This window comes from Rhipicephalus microplus, chromosome 1 (assembly GCF_043290135.1).
Source record: "Rhipicephalus microplus isolate Deutch F79 chromosome 1, USDA_Rmic, whole genome shotgun sequence".
NCBI lineage: Eukaryota > Metazoa > Arthropoda > Arachnida > Ixodida > Ixodidae > Rhipicephalus > Rhipicephalus microplus.
Genome location: NC_134700.1, coordinates 137,363,293 through 137,384,052, shown reverse-complemented (window position 1 = coordinate 137,384,052; position 20,760 = coordinate 137,363,293). Strand labels below are relative to the sequence as shown.

Below are 20,760 nucleotides of genomic sequence, written 5' to 3'. Positions count from 1 at the left end.
TTTTTGAGTGAATTTTATTGGTATTTTCTTGTGCAGTTTTTCAGTTGTGTATCGATATAACTGCAAATCTACAGTATGGCATGCCAACTGTATACCGCTATATCGTCGCTTGCACAAGAATACAGTCCAATATTCAATTGTGTACGCGCATATCTACCGCACAAGTAATTATATATTATTTGTACATGTTTACTACTAGCAAGAGGAAGAAACGACTATCAGAAAAAAAATATTCGCAGAAACAGCCGAAAATATGTGGGTGATCCTCCAGGCTATTTGAGATTTTTCAAAACTAAGATGTGGTTGCATAAATAAAAACTTAGAGCTTTTGGCAATATCTGCACGTCATTGGGTGCGCGGAAGGCGTTCGTCAGTGTCAAATAAAGCCGCAATTGTTATTTTAAAAACAATATTGCGCCAATCTTGACTTTGAGAAGCCAAACGGCATGTTTTTTTGGGGATAAATAGTCATTCTGTAGTCTGCCTAACGCGTTCCGGCGTGGCGTAGTCGGTAGAGGACTCGGTTGGAAGTCGGAAGCTGGCGACTCGAATCCTGTGGGTAGGTCTTCTATTTATCAATTTTTTAATTTTTTTAATGTTAATGCACGCCATTTCAATTCTTTTACCTATAACTTTATTTATTTAAGATGACTACGCACCCCAGTTTTAACCTGTGAAGCCATTTTGCACAGAGTACCCAGTGGCTCCCAATAACATGCCGCTTAAGCGTGCCAGTCAGTATCCAGTGCGATACTTGACACATAATCTAGCATGGAGCGCTAGACTCTGGCTTTTGTAATATATATATAGCAATTATATGAACACTCTCGGATGATTTTTGCCGCCACCAAGATGTATGTCTCATGGATATATATATATATATATATATATATATATATATATATATATATATATATATATATACATATATATATATATATATATATACCCCACCACTATGGCGTCTCTCATAATGATATTTTGATTTTGGGACGTTGAAGCTAAGAATCCTTATTGTCGCAAACTCAACCTCTACTCGCTGTATTCCTTTCATGACAGACGATGTTCACCGTCACCAGCGGCGTGGAAAGCGCTTCAAAGAAAACGGCTGATCTGCACCTCAAAATTGATGATACAGCGACAGCAGCGCAGATATATGATTTCATGGGGCGTGCCTTACAAGAGCTGCGTGAGGTAAATCGGCAGAACACAAATGGCATCTGTCAAAGTGATCCTCCTTTCACAAAAATACAGAATATTGGAACGTGCATGAATCTTTACTGACGCATTTCGTTTTTCGTAGTGTTAAACTATAACCTATCGTGTGTAACGGAAACCTTCTGGCTTCATTTGCAGCCTTCTATTCTTCTGATGAAGGCAGCCCTGTCATCTTCGTTTTACAACGTCCTTATTCTTCGCATTCTAAGCACTGCCAAAGGAGGTACGTACGTACATATAGTTAGCACACACAGTACTTGGCGTATCTTCTAATTATAACGCGGCTTAACACACTCACAGAAAAAAAAGATAGTTACTTGCACAGCAACCTCACTTTTTGGTATACTTTATTACCCGCTTGTTTTGTGCAAGTGCCTTCTGCCATTTTTCACCCCCATAAGGCATAGGTGTACAGAATAGTGCTTGATTGTGGGTGTCCTCGCATGTGCCTGCTGCAGCCCCGAGCAAGATTGTATCATGTCTGCGGTGTTAAATATTTCAGCGGTGCCAGAACATAGCATTACTCGGTAGCACAGAACCGTACGAATCTCGGTGCCACTGGTTCTAGAGCGTAGGAGCCGCCTCTTAACATCTCTTCACGGCGAGCAGACCACGGGAAAGTGGCAGCGGCCTGTGTGCTTCCAAACTATATCGGTACTAAATGAACTCCGGTATTGTATCGACCTTTCGCGTGGCCGAGACTGCAGCGCAACAAAGTATCTGGGTTCTGGTTTTACGTTTTCTCGCAGGTGGTGGCTGCATGAAATATAAAGCTGAGACCTTTGCAGTTCATCATACCTAAAGTCACTGCAACTTATACTTGAGAATAAGCAGTAAAAACAAGCGATTCAGCACTTCAGCAGCAGAACTATTCATTAGAAAGTTAACTTTGGAAATTATGAATTTACATTAAAAACACAATTATACTGAACATGTTTTAGTTGCTTGACGTGGAGACGGTTTACAGTGGTATGAGATCAATGCTTGATTCTCAAAATCACGGTGAACGCAGTCTCCTTGTTCTTTATGTAGCACTCGACAACGAAGTTTTCTGTCAGCTGTCCAAGATCTTGAAGGGAACAGACGCGGAGAGTGCTGATGTGCCGCGAATGATCCAGGTAAGCTAGAGCATGCGCTACAATCTTTGCGACAAATGTCACTAGTCTATAGTGATGAATTATCCTAAATTATTTTAAATATAAACCCCAACGTATACCATCATGAAGGTGTGGTAGCAGCTGTAGGCAATAAGGAAAAAAAGCAATACCATGCTCAGGTTGCTCGTTACATGTGTAATGGTGATCGGCATATGCGTATAGTCAAATCTTTATTTTACGTAAAAGGGCTCGTTTGGTTGACTTTCCGGCATCGGTGTCCGCGTCGTCGGTTGTGAGCGAACAATCATCATCTTTCCGTGACCGCAAAATTGAGAAAGATGCAAAGAAGTTAATAATAAAAATTCTGGCTCTGAGTGGGGTGGTTTGCGTGGCAAGCGGGTGTTATACCACACAGCCACGCTTGTATTTTATCTTGTTTTTCGTGGTATTTATTATATTGCATATTCAAAATTGTAGCGTTTACTTCGGCATACAGGGATGCATTTATTCAGCGACAATATTCGCACAACTAGTGCACAAGCATTTAAACTGGGTTTTAATAGAATGTGTATAAAAATGGTACACAGTAATGCACTGAGTTGCACTGTTGGAGTCCTACAGCGACAGTAAATGTTCAAGCACTGCTAAGCAAGAAACACGAAGACCGAAGTCCTATTGTCTTGGAAGGCTTCTTCATGTTCTTCACAAAAAAGTGGGTAGGCTAGGCACCTTGCCAAAGCGTGGTACTACTGCATTTCAAAGCAGAAGAAGTTATTTCCACTGTGTTCCCAAGCAAAGGCGTGGCTGTGCCGGACTGGCACAGCCACATCTTTTCTTGTGAACACACTGAAAATAACCTCCTCTGCTGGGAAACAAACGCTGTGAAAGTAATTTTCATGCTTTACCAACACACACTGTCTGTATACATGCTTCACAAGACAATATAAAATATTGCCATAAAAATGTGTGGTTCAAGCGTACACTGCGACCTGGTGTCAGAACATGGCATCATCATATTGACTTCACAGTTTAAAACCAGCCAGCCACTACAAAAGGCACTCATGCTACTGCACCTCTAAAGGGGTGCTCCAACACTTTTGAAGCACCTATTTTTTTTTCATGTGTTTTGCGTAGACCGATGGCCGGGTATGATTTAAGCATAGGTGTAAGCACCGATATCAAACCATTTAGTATTTTTTAATCTTGCAATAAAGTCACCTCGTTGCTGCCGACCGCGTCGGCGCACAGTGGCGCTCACTATAGGACTACGCGGGCGGAAATGACGACGATGAGCTCAGCCTATCACAGGATGCGTAAATCCTCGCTCCGAAGCAAAAGCACCTGCTCCAGCTCTGACAAGTCGGGGAGGCTCATTTCTACCAGCCTCACCCAGCTGTTCGACCGTGTAAACAAAACGGCGTGGTCAGGCACCACGTTGCCTGTTGCTATAGAACAGCCTCATTAACACGTTTGACTGAACAAGCAAAAATGGTGTACGAGCTTTCTCTACGTAAGAGCTTTCAGCCCATGTCATTGGAGGCCCCATGCAACGTCACATCAGAGAGTGAAATGCGGTCATGTCACCCCGCGAAATTTGAGTTGAGGGGTTGATACTTTTTTGTATTTTGAATTTTTTAAAATGGCATAACTTCGTACTGCGTGCCGCTATCGCTGCCGTTATTTCTGCACTAATTTTATGCAGTCCACGAGTAAAAAATGGGGGGTTTAAAAGTGTTGAGGGCCCCTTTAAGTCACGTAGTGAGTGCACAGCAAGGTCGGAAAGATTTCATACATTAAGTGTTTGAAGTACGCACTAAGATTAGAACAGAGCTATCACGTTCAACTCATAAAGGCGAAACCTAAGAGCCCCCCCCCCTTCCCCCACCCAAAAATATGCCTTGGTTTAATAGGGGGACATTGAAAATGTTAGCCGCTAATATATACCAGGCGTATTCAGGTTTTCTGGCTCAAAATCACTGAAAAATAGTGATTGATAATTCAGCCGCATTTCATGTCGACACTTATAGTGAGGGCGATTTGTGGGAAGCAAGCGTGCAATGTGAAATAAAAATTCCGAGAAAAATGGTCGATATATTTCTATCCCGGTGCTTCGATTGGTAAAGCTCTGCTCAATTATATATTGATTTGTCGATTTTTATTACGCCCTTTAAATCTATACTTTAAGTTAATCTTGTACAGAAAACACAACTTCAAATCATGTTCTGCTACAAGTTTTTTGCAGAGAAACTTGTTAGGTCAGAGATGCATTTAGTGCAGGCAGTTTTTGCAGGATGAATTCGCAAACACTTCATAACAGGTGCTTGTAAATGTAAACCATCCGCTAAAACACCATTTCCAGATGACATTAATCATAGTTTACCACTTAGTTTCACTGATCTACCACTGCTCTAACGCTGTTGGTCTGTTAAAAACGCCACCCGTGCATAGCGTAGAACGTTGTTATTACGGTTCCTGTTGATGAGAAACCGTCGGTAACGAGACTGCCTCACCTCGCATCGGGACGAAAAACTGATTTCTTGAAGAAGTGTGGAACAACGTCAATAAATGGGGTATATTTCTTAGTCAAACTGTCAGACAGTGTCTAATTCTTCAGTCTTCTTAGCACGGCATGCCATGCCCAATACTTGCAGTTACAAAGAACTTTACTACAGTGACACTAAAGAGAAACACATTTTTTCTCGTGTTACTAAAGTTCCATTTTACAGTCACCCTTACCGCGACACGACGTTTCGTAAGTGAGAAAAGGCGTGAAAAGAAAATATGATTGGAGACGCTATTTCGAGATGGCCGCACACAACCACCTTGACGGCACACATTTTGTAGGCGTCTAGTGGGTGCGCCGTAGCTTTTAATAAATGAAATGGAGGAACACTCTCATCTGGGGGTGCCTTTGACCTAGCATAAGAAGTTTCAGAGAATTTCACCAAGCAAATGCCTCGAAAATACGAAAACGCATTTTAAAATTTTTGATGCCACACGTGGATAGTTTGGTGTTGAATTTAGAAATGAAACTTCAACCTTGATTTTCGCAGCTGATAATGAACGTGTGATAGTCAAACACTTGACATCAGAGTTATCACAGTGCAATTTGTGCATTATGAACCAAGCGATTCTTTCTCTTTAGTATTCCCTTAAATCTGATTTACAAATAGGTGCAAACAAAAAGAAGGGAAACAAACCGAATGGTCTTCATAATTTTTTGTGACAAATGACATAACGCCGTCTTTTGCTGTTGAACTTTTGCCGCAGGTACTAGGTCAAGTTCTTAGAGAGTCTCCAGAAAAAGAGAAGTTCCTCAAGATGACAACAGAGGTAAATGCTTTTCAGCGAACAACCGTTACGTTATTGTTAAGTAGCACAAAAAATGACTAGTGCACTGCTGCGTAATTCAATATTTCATAAATTTCAAGTGACAGGTTGTTATCACAGATACGCATTAGTTATATATATATTAAGATAACCATCATTTTGTTTTGTGTTATAATTACTACATTTAAATAGCAAATAACAACAGCGCCTCCTACGCTACTATTTGTATCATTATCTGTTGAACAGATGTCATCGTGTCTAACAAAAACAGACCATCAAATCATTTCCCTTCATGACTGTTCACGTTGTCGCGAACTTAATAAAAGAACAATAAAGGAACGATAAACGCTTAGGGTCTTTCCTTATACTTGCACTCTCGCTAAGTTCCTCGCAGTTTGAACAGTCCTGAAGTCGTATCAACTTGCTTCCCCAACTTGCCTTCTGTTTCTTTTCTTGTGTGCAAATGATGTTGTTGCTTATAAAAAAAAGCTGAGAATTACAAAATTTTGATGAGGTCGAAACGTGCTGCTTAACATTCTGAATAAGACGCATAGCAAATGAAGCACGCTGTAGTGAAGGCTTGCGTAATAATTTGAATCACATGGGGCTGTTAAAAGTATTGATTAATATGTGGTGTTTAACGTCCCAAAACCACCATATTATTATGAAAGACACCATAGTGGAAGGCTCCTGAAATTTTGACCACCTAGGGTTCTTTATGTGCACCGAGGTTTGATCACACGGGCCTACAACATTTTCGCCTGCATCGCAAATGCAGCCGTCACAGCCGGGATTCAATCGCGTGACCTGTGGGTCAGCAGCCGAATACCTTAGCCACTAGGCCACCGCGGAGGGGCCTGTTTAACGTATTCTGATGACATTATGTAACAAGGTCTTATAGCGTCTGAGCGTGACGTTAAATGTGCTTCTCGGTGGTATTTGAGAATTCCAGAGCATGAGTGACAAGCAGGAAAAGCCCGTAAACCAACCTAAGTGAGAACGAATCTACAAGTTTCAGTTATAATCTGGATCACTGCATAACTCGGCATTTCTTTACTTTTCGTTCCGATTATTGCTTTAATCTCATCCTGATTATTTACGCCACTGACGCGTAGTTATTATAGTAAACCAGCGAACAGTCTATGTCTAATATGGAACTATTGATAGATGATTTGCTAACGCTAAGACTGTCTATAACACCTTCGGCGCTTCCCGTTCTTAAGCATACGGCGTAACTACAGTGTCGTGTCTTTTGTTCTTTGAGCGTCGCGTTTTCAGTAATATTCACTGAAGAAATGTAGCTTATGTGTGTTCGACATGCGGTGCTGTTGAAATTCAAATGATGCAGCTATGTGCACTCTGTTGGTTGTGATAGCTAGACACTGATTTTTGTCTACCAGTTATACCATTCATTGTGTGATAGGAGGCCCGTCATTGGCTGTCAACGACAGAAAGTGACTGCGGAAAGAAGTATCGGGAGTTCATCCAAAAGCATGGCCATCGGGCGGTTAAGGAGGTACCATTCAAATTCTATTAAAATACACTCATTCGAATAACCTTCATTTTATATCCAATACAATAAAAAAGAGGCATTTGAATCCCTACAACGAAGACATACTAATTTGTGCTGATCTATAGATTTTTAGAGTCTAACATGTTATTGGAAATAAATATATTAGGAAACCAATATGCCCTTAATTTTTTTATGTAAAGAGTATTCCAAAAAAATATGTCCAATATAATTAAAAAGTCACAGAGAGGAGGTCTCGACGTGCTACCTGTGGCGTAACATCAACTATGAGAGTGCATATTCAGATGCTTAAAACAAAACTACAGCTGCAGTTATAGAAAGTAACATAATTACTTGTTTAACCAGTGGGAATAAGAGGCCGGGTGCAATGAGAGAATTCGATTTCTTGCTGCGAATAGTTCATAGCCATATTGAAGTTTCTGAAAGGCGGCCACTGGTAATCACCGCGGGGGGATGAAATCTGGCCAATTTACGGACAATACCGAGAATAACGTACGAAACAGCGCATCTGCCATTCACCCCGAAACTGCCCTCAATGATGACACTGTATTCCACGGCTTTATCAACTTTCAATCTACATACTTTGATTTGTGTCGCAGCGCTTTCCTGTCGTAAGGCCACTTGTCGAAGCTCACTTACCCTCCTCCTTTGATGCGAGGAAATCAGGGTCATCATTGAAGGAATTTTTGGGGTGAATAGCAGATGCGTAGTTTCGCACGCTATTTTTGGTGTTGCCTGTAATTTAGCCAGATTTTATCGCCTCGCGAGGATTATCAGTGGCCGCCTTTCAGAAACTTCAAAATGGCTATGAACTATTTGCAGCACGAAACTGAAATCGCTCTTTGACCCGGCCGCTTATTTCTACTGGTTAAAAAGGTGATGGTGTTACTTTCCATAAACAAGCCGTAATTATTGTTCGTAAGCAACAGGAGATGTGCTCTGCCACACTAAATGTAACGCTACAGGTGCCACGCAGATACTTTCTTTTAGTATTTTAAAAATTAGATTAAATTTTTCGAAACACTTGTCTATGCATAAACGCCTTATTAAAACATCCTTTTCGTGAAAGCGTTCTGCCGCCACTTGTGAGCAGCATTCGAACGCGCTTAGGTTGTGCTTATGTGTAAGTTGATATCATTTCCAGAGTACATTACACTTTTTGTTGTTCGGTGTTAGTTGCATTTCCACGGTTTGATTTAGGAGATATGTTGTTAATCTTGCACTTTTCAACATCTGAACACACAGAATAAAACATTCCCTGTAAGATCTATGGAGGCTGTGCGATTTAAACAGCAGACTCAACACTTTTCTTTTTTCGCAAATGCAGACTTTTTCCCTATTGTCGAAATTAGGGGCAAAGCGCGAATGTTGTGAGACTAGTACCCTCTCTGTAGCTCAGTTATCAGAAAAATGATACCGATATTTTTTCTTGTGTAATTGCCACGTAATGACTTGGACTGGCTCCGATTTGATTAAAATTACACATCATTGAGTGTTTCAGCGTACTCGGTGTTTCAGAAATTGATCTACTGAGTTTGTCAGAATCTCTAAGAAATCAGAACCTATAGGTTATAAACCACTGGTGTGCATATACAATATATTTGCTTACATATCCAAATAGGCACATGTTTCTTTTTATTTTGCTCAGTTCGACGTTTACACCAAGCCGTGGGCGTTGGATCCGTCGTCACTTCTGAAATCTTTAAAGGTAAGAACTGACGGGATTCCTTGAAGGCCGAAAAAGTCACAGTTTCACGGCAAAGGGGAACCGATAAATACGAGAACAAAAAGTGTGTTACTAGCTAAGCCTGGCAGCTAACTCCGTTAGGATCGTACCTCGCGCTACTTTGGATAACGTTGCCTTACAAGCATACGGCCACTCCCCTGATCAGAGTGTTTTTTATGCTGTTGGTCACTTCAGCGCAAAATGACCAAAACATAACACGTACCGCGGAAGCGGTCTACTCTAGTCTGTCAAGATAGTGCGCCAGCCAGCTCGCGGGTCGACATTCTTGAGCAAAGCTCGTAATGGCTGCGCGAATGGCAAACGCCCCCCCCCCCCCCCCCTTTGCCTGCCTCCAATGCCTCTATTTTATGTGTTCCTTCTTCTGGTGGAGCCAGCCGTCGCGTTTCATACGTTTTGAGCGGCGCCTCCGTGTAGCCTTTGCAAAGTTTCACTCGTACTCGTACGTAGAACCTTCGGCTAGCGGGCCGATGCTTAGGACGGTATACGGAACGTAACGGTGGCAGCAAACATTGCGCCTTGATTGATCATATAGTTACTATCGTAATAAGCTATCTCATTGTCTTGACCACAGAATGAGCATTGAGGAAAAATACTAATTGGTGAATGTTTCAGCGACACGTTCAAAGTCAGGATAATATGATACATTGCTGTTAAGGCGAGGCCTTATATGCTTCGAGAGTTGAAAAGATTTGTGTGATTTGACAAGGCCTGACGGTAGTTCGCGAACCATTGCCGGCCGTGTCAACACCACTGAAGAAAAAAAAAACGCAGTCACATGAATGAAAAGTGAGTGTCATGATACTTAGTCACTGAAATCCAAAACAAAGGCAAAAAAGGGAAGATAGAAGCTTGCAATGTGAAATTTAAAAAAAAAACACGGGGTGGGTGCTCGAGCCATCCTTTTTAGAAGAGTAGACTTGTCTTCTGCAGCCTTGAGAACGACAAATCCACTTTGTTGGCCCCTAGTGACGGAAGGGGGGTCGTTTGGTACACCAAAAGTGTCAGACCTCACCGAGACATGACAGAACGAATCACGTCACCCGACGTTGCTATAATGACGCCACAAATTGCCAACATTTGTGGCATCGAAATGATATCCTCTCGTTACATGTGCGTGACTACTTGACCTGTTGAAAGGTGGGTTGACTCCGGAGGCTTCTTGCACCACATGCGGTGCTGGGAGAATTTGCAAAAAAGGTCGAGCAAGGTTGGCAATTTACCACGGTACAAAGTTGGCGTGATTGTGAGTGTGTAGCGGCGACGCGACGAGCCTTGTGATGAATATCACGATATTCCTGAGGCATATATAAGATTGATTAAGAGAATTACTTCTCTGCGCGTAATTTTTATCGCCAGTAGATAATTAGACAATGTAGTCAAACGCTTTAGCAGTTAGTTTCATTCCCATATACCGCGCTCCAACAACTCACAAGCCCTTTTCGGCACTGCATTACGTAGAGAAGATATGTATTAATCTTCTGGCTATTAACAACTGTTATCGCACAGGAAGGTTGTATAATTACCACACGTTTTTGTTGTTTTTCTTTCTTGGATCCAGGCAGCAGCAGCGGCTCCTGAGATGAAGCAGACAGCACCTTCCCGTTGGGACGCCTCTCAGTTTCCCTACAGACTTTCAATGTTTCAGAGGTAAGGTGTGACAGTCGCTCGCGATTTCAGGCAGTAGGCTCCCTCTTCTATTTCCTTGTTTGACCACACTTCTTACTCTCTCCCAGCGCAGAATAGTTAACCGGAAATTCTCATCTGGCTGCTTGGTTTTCTTCTATTTCTTTATTTCTATTGCAAGTGAAAGGAACAGTTCGTCACTGTTCCAATGCTAAACTGCATAGGGTAAGAGCTCGGGTGCTGTTGCAGTCGATAAAAATTACAAAATCACTTCACGCTAGACAGTTAATACAACAAGTTTACCATTATTTAAAATCGACAAACGTAACTTGCTCATTTTCGGTTTTAATAGACTAGCTCTTGGCCGTATAAAGGTTCAATCTATGATCTAGACCAGGGGCTCTCCAGCATGCTAGTGATAGGTAATCTTGCAATGCTCTGCAAAGTAGCAAGAAATATACCATTCCCCGTACCCCTCCTGCTTCCTTTCATGCAAGCATATTTCACGCTCGCGTAATCACGCGCAAAAATTCAAAAGTAAGGGTATATAAAATTTATTCATTGACGTGCAATTGAAGTTACTTTTCTTGCTTCACCAAATGTGTGTGAGTACTGGAGGTTTTTCTTTTTGAATGAATGAACAGATTTTGTTTCTGGAGAGATACAGAAAAACGAAGCGAAGCTAAAAGCCATTCGGCCTGACGTGGCTTCGCTACGCAGAATGATAAAAGTTCAGCAAACAGAGCTACAATGAATAATAATTATCACAATACAAGTAGCAGCATAATAACAGAACACAGCAATAGCATAAAAGGAAAAATAGGTGGCATATAAGTACAAAAAATAGGCTGCATAGACACACAGAATCAGACATCGAGGCTCTTTTCATTACATACCCAAAAAAACACATACTTACATATTGATATATTCATATAATACACTCATATTCATACATACATCTGCCCATATGTACGTACATACTACTGTATAAACACGCGTCTTGTACCTAAAGGTGAGAGTATATGTGGAACCTAGCCAGAAGTTTATTGAAAACATGATGTTTACTATACTCAATTATTTAGGAGATGTATTATGCGATATTTGAATTGCGTTAATGAGAAGTTAAAACTTAATTGTTCACCTGAATGATTTATAAGCTGTGAGACGCGGTATGCAATTAGGGCTCTACCATATCCAGTCCTAGTAGCAGGGACGCGAATTTGTTGCCTACGGAGCGAGTATTTGAGTGCGCCTTCCTGTGCCGTAATATTGTGGAGTTTATTTATATAAATGTAAAGTAATAGCTTATATTCATACAGCTGTCTTGCTTTGAGTATAGCATGTTTTGGACCGCTAGGCAATAGTTTTGGACCGCTAGGCAATGTTTTGGATGCCTAGCAATAGTGGACCGCTAGGCATCCCCCTAGGTTTGCCATAATAATCATCGAATAGGCGGAAAACTTTTTTCTGCAAGATTTCTGGTTTATTCAAATTCTTCTCACTTGCAGTGCCCCATGCGAGCATACTATAATTCAAACGCGAATAAAAAAGAGCGTAGTACATCTTTTTTTAGCCAAATCGGCATAAGTGGATTTATTTTAAATATACACCCAACAGTCTTACCTAGTTCGGATGCGAGACTATCAACATGGGTATTCCAAGACAAATTTTCTTGGAACCACACTCCCAGAAATTTTTGTGATATAACCTGCTCCAGCCTTTGCTTTTTGAAATAGATGTTAATGTCGTCCTCGTAGGGCTCGTTGATAGGCTGGAATACTATGTACTTACCTTTAGATATATTAAGCATGAGCTTATTTTGATAAAGCAATTTTTCTAATTTGACTAAGTAATCATTTACAGTGAAATCTCGATACAACGAATTTGAAGGGACCGCGGAAAATAGTTCGTTATTTTGAAATATCGTTATAGTGAAAACATCGAAAATTCGCATTAAAAATCGTAAATGCAACAAAAGGAGTCGCCTACCTTTGCTGTGTACACATCCGCAAACCCTTGATTTTATGACGAGCGTGAAAAGAAACAAAACGCGAAGTATTCCGGAATGAGCGCACGTTTATTTGAAAAAGTCGGTGATCTTGGCCTGGCGGGTGCCGCTCAACTGCCGCAGGACGAACGCTTCGAAGTTGTCCACATTCTTATGCTCTGCTTCGGTGGCATTGCTGCCCCTGCCAAGGTAAGTGCGCATCTTTCGCACGCATTCCATGATGTCGGCGTTGGAAAGCGATTCTTCTGGTTGGCTAACGGGCGCGGTCTCAGCGTCGTTTTCGCCATTGGCGTCCTCGTCGCTGTTATCACCACGAACAGCACTGACGATGTCATCGGTCGTCAGTTCGGCTGACGTGCATGCTTCGTCGTCACACTGCACATAGTCCTCGAACGTCACCGAGGCATCCATCGCGAGTCTTTCGACGACTTCTTGCCACAGGCCACTCGCGTCGCTTTCTTCGCTGCCTTGTTCAGATTCAGATGGCATTACTACCAAGCCTGCCTTCCTCCAGCAGTTCTGAATGGTGGTTTATGTAACGCTCCACCAGGCCCCGGTAACCATTTCTGTGGCCTGTCGCACATTGATGGAGGTAGGCAGCTTCATCCGAAGATTTATCAGCAATCGCTGAACCAGGCGTGTCCGGTAATGGGCCTTGACACTTTTTATGATGCCTTGGTCCAATGGCTGGAGCAAGGACGTACAGTTCGGAGGCAAGAATTCCAGCTGTACATTTGTCAGCCTGACATTAACAAGATGCGCCGATCAGTTGTCGGCGATAATCAGGATTTTCCTACCTGCGCTCCTCATCTCATCGTCCACCTTTAGTAGCCACTCAGAGAATAACTCTCGTGTCATCCACACGCGTGAATTAGCCCGATAATCGCACGGCAATGAAACAACGTTCCTCATGCAGCGAGGCTTCTTGTATTTGCCGATCACCAAGGGCTTCAGCTTCTTGGTGCCTGTGGAATTGCAGCATAACAATACCGTAATCCGGACTTTGGACTGCTTGCCGCCTTTGCAGCTGTTCCCTTTAAAATGCATGGTTTTATCGGGAAGCATTTGATAGAAGAACGCCATTTCGTCCGCATTGAATATATCATCTTCGGAGTATGAAGCGACGATTTCGCGGAACTTCTCGTCCCTCCATGCAGCAGCGCTTGCTGCGTCTGCCGCCTTCTCTTCACCAGACACCACTTGCCAGGTGATTCCATTCCTTTCACGGAAACGATGAAGCCACCCCGCGCTTGCTTCGAAGCCTGTGATGTCCAAAGCATCAGCGAATTGCCGGGCTTTTTCCTGCAGCATGGGTCCCGACACCAGCACATTTTGAGAACGCGCGTCCTTGAACCAAGTCAGTACTGCAGCATCCACTTCTTGGAAATTCCCGAGTCGGAGCCGTTTTCTTGACGGCGCGAGTTGGGACCCTCGGTGCAGCTCGAGGATCTTTTGTCGGTCCTTCAGGATGGTTGCGACAGTTGATGGTGCAACCCCCATCTCGTTCGCAATGTGGATTTGTTTTTTACCGGCGTCCACTTGAGAAAGAATATCCACTTTTTCTTTCAAAGAAAACTGCCTCCGTTTCTTTTTCGCGCTGCTTCCGGAGCTCATCGCGAACGGAGAAACGAATCACTCTAACCTTTAACACGAGAAAGCCGTACGACAATCGTGCGACGTTGCCAGTCGACGTAACAAAACAAAGGCGGCGAGGTTAGGCTCAACCTGGCTCAACGAGCATGCAAAAAAAAAAAACATCGAAAACAAGGTACTGGCGATGGCGATAGGGCTAGCCAGGCTAGTGCGCATTTAGCATAAGGCAACGCATGCAGAAATGAGCAGGAGCTCTGATGATGAAGATAGTGCCACATATGGCGCTGGGCATTTAGACCGCCGCACGTAATTTTTACGCTAGAAATTCGTTACTTTGAAGTGCTCTTAAGGTACCAGGGTGATAAAATTTGATACGTTATTCTGAAACATTCGTTATTCTGAAATTCGTAGTAGTGAAATATTTTTACATTGAACCAATGGACATTTGGAAGGGGATTTCCGAAATATTCGTTAATCTGAAAAAGTCGTTAATCTGAGGTTCGTTATAATTGGATTTCATTGTACTTCAGTTTCAAAGTGCATGAGTATTCTACCTGTAAAAAATATGTTGGTGTCATCAGCGTAAATAATTAATTTTGGGGATCATGAAATGTCACACAGATCATTAATATATGTTATAAATAGTAACGGTCCAAGAATTGAACCCTGCGGTACACAATTTTTACAGTTTCCATTGGGGAAACAAGGTTTCCCACCTTAAAATATTGTTTCTTTTGGTAAGATAACTTTTTATTAGTTTAGCTGCCACGCCCCTCTTACCATTATCAGGCAACTTAGATATCAGAATATTATGTTTCACTGTGTCAAAGGCCTTCTTGAAGTCAATGAAAAGACCTATGGTGTAGGTTCTGTTTTCCATGTTTTTTAATATCTCCTCTTTCGTATCTAGTAGCGCCGACTCCGTAGACTTACCCTTTTGAAACCCATACTGTGCTTTATGGATTATCAGGTTCTTGGTAAAAAAGCATTCAAGTCTGGAGTGCATTATTCCTTCAAAAATTTTGGAGAGTACCGGCAGAACCGATATTGGGCGGTAGTTCGATAATACATTTTTGGCACCCCCTTTATGAATAGAACAAACGCGGGCTAATTTTAGTTCTGAAGGAAAAATGCCGGTTTTTAAAAAAGTGTTCATGATGTATGAAAGAGGGTGTGAAATTAGTGACGCTACATATTTTATCGGGCTGGCTGCTATTTCGTCAACGCCTGCAGCAACGTTGTCACGTATTTTACAAAATAATTTTTCAACTTTACAAGGTGTAACCGGAGTAAGGAAGAGTAAGTGTGATAGACGCTCTCTATCTGCTACAGGCGAATCTGTTACTTCACAAAATGAGTCTGGGTAGTCGCCAGCGTTAACAAAGTATTCATTCATGGCTGATATTGCCTCGACTTCTGCCTTATTGTCTGCAAAATCAGTGATATTAACATAACCTTTTTTGTTGCGTTCAGTTAAGTTATTTACCTCATTCCCCATTTTCCTGGGGTTATCGTAGATTTTTTCAAATGTGTATTGATAATATGATATCCTGGCTTGTTTGACGTCAACATTTAGCGTATTGCGGAACTTTTTGTAGCCTTCAAGAAGTGATAAATCGCGATATTTTACAAACGTGTGATACATTTTGTTTTTTTTTTTCTTGTATTCGGTCATAGAGTGCGTGGTTATTTCACGCCTTGCGTATCTTCTTCCTCGAAGTCTTTTTCGTTAAAGGAAAGGTGCGGTCATATATGCTCTTAAGTTGCTCAAGAAAAAGATTGAAAGCCCGCTTTGTATCTCTTTCTGCGCACACTAAATTCCAGTTCGTCGAAGCAACTTCAGCTCGGAGTCGGTTTAGTGCGCTAATATTTTTTTTGCGATATTGTTCCACGATCTGCTTTTTATTTTGTGTTGAACATAAAAATAAAAGAGAAAATATGTGCGGGTGGTCACTTACATCGTATGAAAATAACCCTGAAATACATTTTCTGCTTGAAAGATTTGTGACGCTTATATCAAGCAGCGTTGAAGACTTTTCCAATATGCGACAAGGCCTTGTTATCGTATTTGCGCATGCGTATGATTTCAAAACCGACTGAAGTTGTTTAGAGCTGGGAGAATCGCCTAGCATGTTAACGATGACGTCACCGATAATTAAAAAAGGCATGAGCATTGTGTGTAGCTTTTGTAAGAGAGTATCTATGTAGTCAAGAAATTCTTGCTTTTTACCAGCTGGTGGCCGATACACCACGACAACAATTACGTTAATAACTTTCACTACAAGACATTCAATGCACGGTGAAAGGTACGAGAGATCACCAATTATTTCATGATTTAGTTGTTCTTTGACGTACACAGCGATGCCTCCGTCTCGACCGGAATGACGTACCAAGCCACTGTAAGTATAACCAGCAAATCTTGGCGGGACAATATTTGGTGTTAACCAAGCTTCGGAAAATGTTAGAGCGTCAAACTTTATGGCTAAAGAGCCGAGAAACACATCAAGATTTTTTTTTGTTCTTGATACTTCGAGCGTTTAGATGCAGGACACTGAAATTGTGCGAGCTTTGATTAACCAGCTTGTTGTAACCGCTTATGTCATAGTACTGGCTATTGACAAGATCCATTTCGAAGTCTCGTTAGTATAAGGCTTGATTGGATAGTCTACATTGTCATTTTTGCAACATCTGCAGGCTCAACAATCTTAAGAATCTCAGACGACTCTGTTTTGCGTGCAAACACCTTGCCACCGTTTGTCCACACGAACTTCCATTTTGTTTCTCGCCTCTTAGCAACTGCTAAGCCGAGCAGCTGTCTCGTGTGTTTGGTTAAGTTCTCATTCACAAATATGGGTTCATTTGATTTGAAACACACATCTTTGGCAGACGGTCTTTTCTTTCGGGCTTTAGTTGAGACAGCGTTCCTTTTGTCACGTCGGACGAAATGAACGATTACACTCTTGTCTCCAGGTCTGCCAACAGGTATTCTATGACATGTCTCTATGTCTGATGGCAAGATTTCTTCCCCAATGGTATCGCCAAGCTTCTTTACAATTTCCACTGGGACTTCATCACTGGGGGCTTTAATTTCCAAGTTGTTCACACGAGTGTACTGCTCGAGCTCATCAACCTTACGTTGCAATTTCTTGTTTTCTGTTTCAAGTTGGTCATTTTTTTTTGTCTAGCATGTTGCAGCTCTTCACGGAGCAGCTTAATTTCATTTGACAGTTGCTTAACGTTGTCACAGACTTGGCTACAAAATTTTACGCTTTGGCGTATATCTCTTAGTTCGGCACGCATTTCACGGCGGAAGTCATCGAAAGTTTTCGTCACCTCCTTTGTCATGATGAAAACAGTCAACTTCAAATATACAAACACAGACCTACAGCCCAACAGCAGCGCAACGGTCTACCGAGAAAACACTATAGGAGACGTTTTGCTCACCTGCGTAAATGAACAAATATAAGTGCTGCAAAGACCAAGAGCGCTGCTGCCAAACTGAGGGGTCGATACAGGAAAGCCCGCTTTTGTAGTTTTCTCGGGTGACGTCACTGACAAGTCCCCGCGGAGGCGCAGAGCCTCAACAGCGGATCTTTCAGTGCGATATCCTCTTGGAATGCGTTACTTTCTAGCATTAAGCGTTGCGCTTCAATTTCTTTGTTCAAAAAGTCCGTCAAAAATAATTTTTTTCGAATAGCCTTACTTGTGATCGTTTACCTGTTTGACTCGTTTGTACTTTGTTTTTTTCATACCATGTTGCGTGTTTTGGCTTTATTTGTGATATAAAAGTGCATTTTGATGTCCGTATATTGTAAGAATTTTCTGTTGATCTGTATAAATTTTACCATCGATTTGTATCGACAAACTGAGGGTCCCACTAAAGTCTCTGGCTCTGGGACCCTCGTCTGTACATCTTAGATTTTGTACCTTGTTTTTGGAAATAATAAAACTTGAAACTTGAAACTTGAAGCCCGGCCGCGATATTGCAGATTCCCGTGTATACCACGTGGACAGCTGAGGGTAGGCGTATCTTTTCGGGCAGGTCGATGTCGGATGCCGGCTTCGGTGGACAGTGTTGCCCAGTTGCTCTGCGTAAATGAACAAATATAAGTGCTGCGAAGACCAATAGCTATGCTGCCCAACTGTAACCACGTGCAACTGTAACTGCTGCTTCCCTTTCATGCAAGCATATTTCGTGCTCGTGTAATCACGTGCCAAAATTCAAAACTAAGGGTATATAAAATTTAATAATTGACGTGCAATTGAAATTACTTTTCTCGCTTCACCAAATGTGTGTGAGTACTGGAGGTTTTTCAGATTGAGTACCTCTCGGGTACGCCATCCCAGTGACTTTGTGAGTGCAAAACCAGGGAAAATTTGTCGCTGGCTCCCGGAACCACGAGAAGAGACCTGTAGAGCACCTAGGTTCCACGGAACCCGCTTTGAGAAGCCATGATTTATTTCAATGATGCATTGCAGGCAACGTAGTGATTTTTTATCAGAAGAGCTGCTTTGTGTCGAGCAAGCGTTATCCGGTGTCATTGGCGAGTACAAAGTTGGGAGTGAATAATGGAATGAATAGCACCGAATATTGATGATGCTGGAAATCATGGTTATCTTGATGACGATGCTTGAAATGATGATGGTACTAAATAGTGGTGGTAATGGTGACGATGAAAATGAGGCTCGAGATGGATAAAGCGAAATGACCATGGTGTCTAAAGTGATGACCATCTTCATGATGATGATGCTCGAAATAATGATGGTTATGATTATGCCCGAAATCGGACTATAGGCTGTGTTAGGCTACCATTACGCACACTTACGCGCTGGTAGATTGGCTGTTCGACAGCTTCCACGGTGCGGAGCTGGTTGAATTGTTTTTCACTATTACTTTACGAAATGTTGAAGGTAATTAGGTAGCTTTCTTTTTTCAGTAGGAAAGAACCATGCCGCGTAGAAAATGTGTAAGCTGCCAACTTGATGCCTTGTAGTTCATTACAAAATGTGCGTATTAGCGGTACTAACAAAGTTTTTGCACAAAGGCTGAGATGGATGCATAGCTGCGGTTGATGGCGTACTTACTGTAGTGCCATTCATTTATTATATATTCTGATGTCAATTTCGCTTCCCTACTACAACTTGGGTGAGAGAGAAAACCTTATCTTGCATGTTCTAACAATAATTAGATGGTGGCGCACTGCACTCGACGAAAAACGAGAACAAGTCTTTCATTGCACTGCTGGTTCCTGTAGTTATTTTCGTACGAAATGGGATATGATCACGGCTTATGTGTTGTATAGTCATGGTGAAATAAATATACTATGAATTATACAGAAGAAGGGGCATTCTTTGGGGACCCGTTATTCGACACAAACCAAACTGAACTTAAGCCAAAAAGGTCATAGGAGAGAAGATTTGTTTTTTTTTTAATATAGCGTCACGATTGTGCGCAAAATATAAAGGTATTAAAGTGCATGAAAAATCACCATTTTCTTCAGCGAGTTTCGAGTCTACAATCTTCGGACTCACAACCGTTTCTGGTTTCTGATACCACTGAAGGAAGAAGTGCCTAATTCGACCACCTTATATCCCTTCAGTTTTGCTCACAGTAATTACACTACAGTTAAAAGCGACAATTGATGCCTTCTATGCTTTCCTTTACTTAGGAGTCTGTCCGTTTCGTTGCTCGCGCTTAAGAAAGAAAACAACTCCTCCAAGAATCCCTCTTCTTTCCCAGTTTTAAAGCGAGACAATCGTCCCGGCTGAGTTAATGCTTTACATATCACGTGAGTATTTATTGATCAGCTACCACCTCGTGCAAAGATAACGTGCCACGTGGCACACCCAGGAAAAAGGAGTGTTCCTCACATTGGGTAATACTCCCAGTAATTAAACGCTCTTAAACACCCATCCAAGTGAAACAAGGAGCACCCTCTGCCGTATCTCATATGGTAGAACATCGGACACGCAATTCGGAGGTTCTCTCACTGACGTGAAGCAAGACAGTGCTTTTGCTGCCACTTTAGTTCCTTCCAGTTGAGGTGATGGTCAACTCAGTGCAGTTACCAGCAACAAAAGAAGTCTGCTATGCTTTTCTGACATGAAAGTATTTTATGCCGAGGTTTACCGTGGCTCCCAGGCGTATTTCCGTCACGAATAAGGCTTTTTAAAACACTAAGAGATCACAAAGAAAAAAAAAAAACTTTAGAAGGATAAGTTCCGCAGTGTGGCGTCGAACTAGCGACCTCGCGCTCCTCGGCGCCTGGCGCTAAGCGCTAACCCACAAAGCGTCCCTTCTGTAATAAGGGAACAGCAAGCTATTCATATACACCGAGTGCCACTGGCCGTCCTCAGATCTCGGCAGCTTCAGCGTGTTTTTGTAATCAGTAGCGAGTTGGCACGACGAGCTCTCCTTGGGTGCGCGCGCTCTCAAGTTCGTGCTACCGCCGCCACCCAGCGTGTCACTGTGCGCGCGCGCCTCCACGTGGCGCTTTCAAAGTGCACATAGATGTTATCTAGCGTAGTGGTTCGCTCGCGCACACGTTTATCTAATGATTTGGGCGGTTGGGACCTCTTGCGCTTCCACCGCAAGTTTGCTTTCAAGTTACAC

At 42.2% G+C, this 20,760-nt stretch overlaps 1 protein-coding gene across 1 annotated transcript in view; it reads left to right on the top strand.

Annotated features, from left to right (window-relative positions):
- LOC119177846 (rifampicin phosphotransferase) overlaps nt 1–20,760 on the top strand; it is a 117,468-nt gene that overhangs the window by 74,780 nt on the left and 21,928 nt on the right. Inside the window, exons 25-31 of the mRNA XM_075867303.1 lie at nt 1,060–1,194; nt 1,357–1,441; nt 2,251–2,336; nt 5,586–5,648; nt 7,069–7,161; nt 8,825–8,884; nt 10,482–10,570. Coding sequence (XP_075723418.1) covers nt 1,060–1,194; nt 1,357–1,441; nt 2,251–2,336; nt 5,586–5,648; nt 7,069–7,161; nt 8,825–8,884; nt 10,482–10,570 — 611 coding nt within the window. The remainder of the gene's footprint in view (nt 1–1,059; nt 1,195–1,356; nt 1,442–2,250; nt 2,337–5,585; nt 5,649–7,068; nt 7,162–8,824; nt 8,885–10,481; nt 10,571–20,760) is intronic.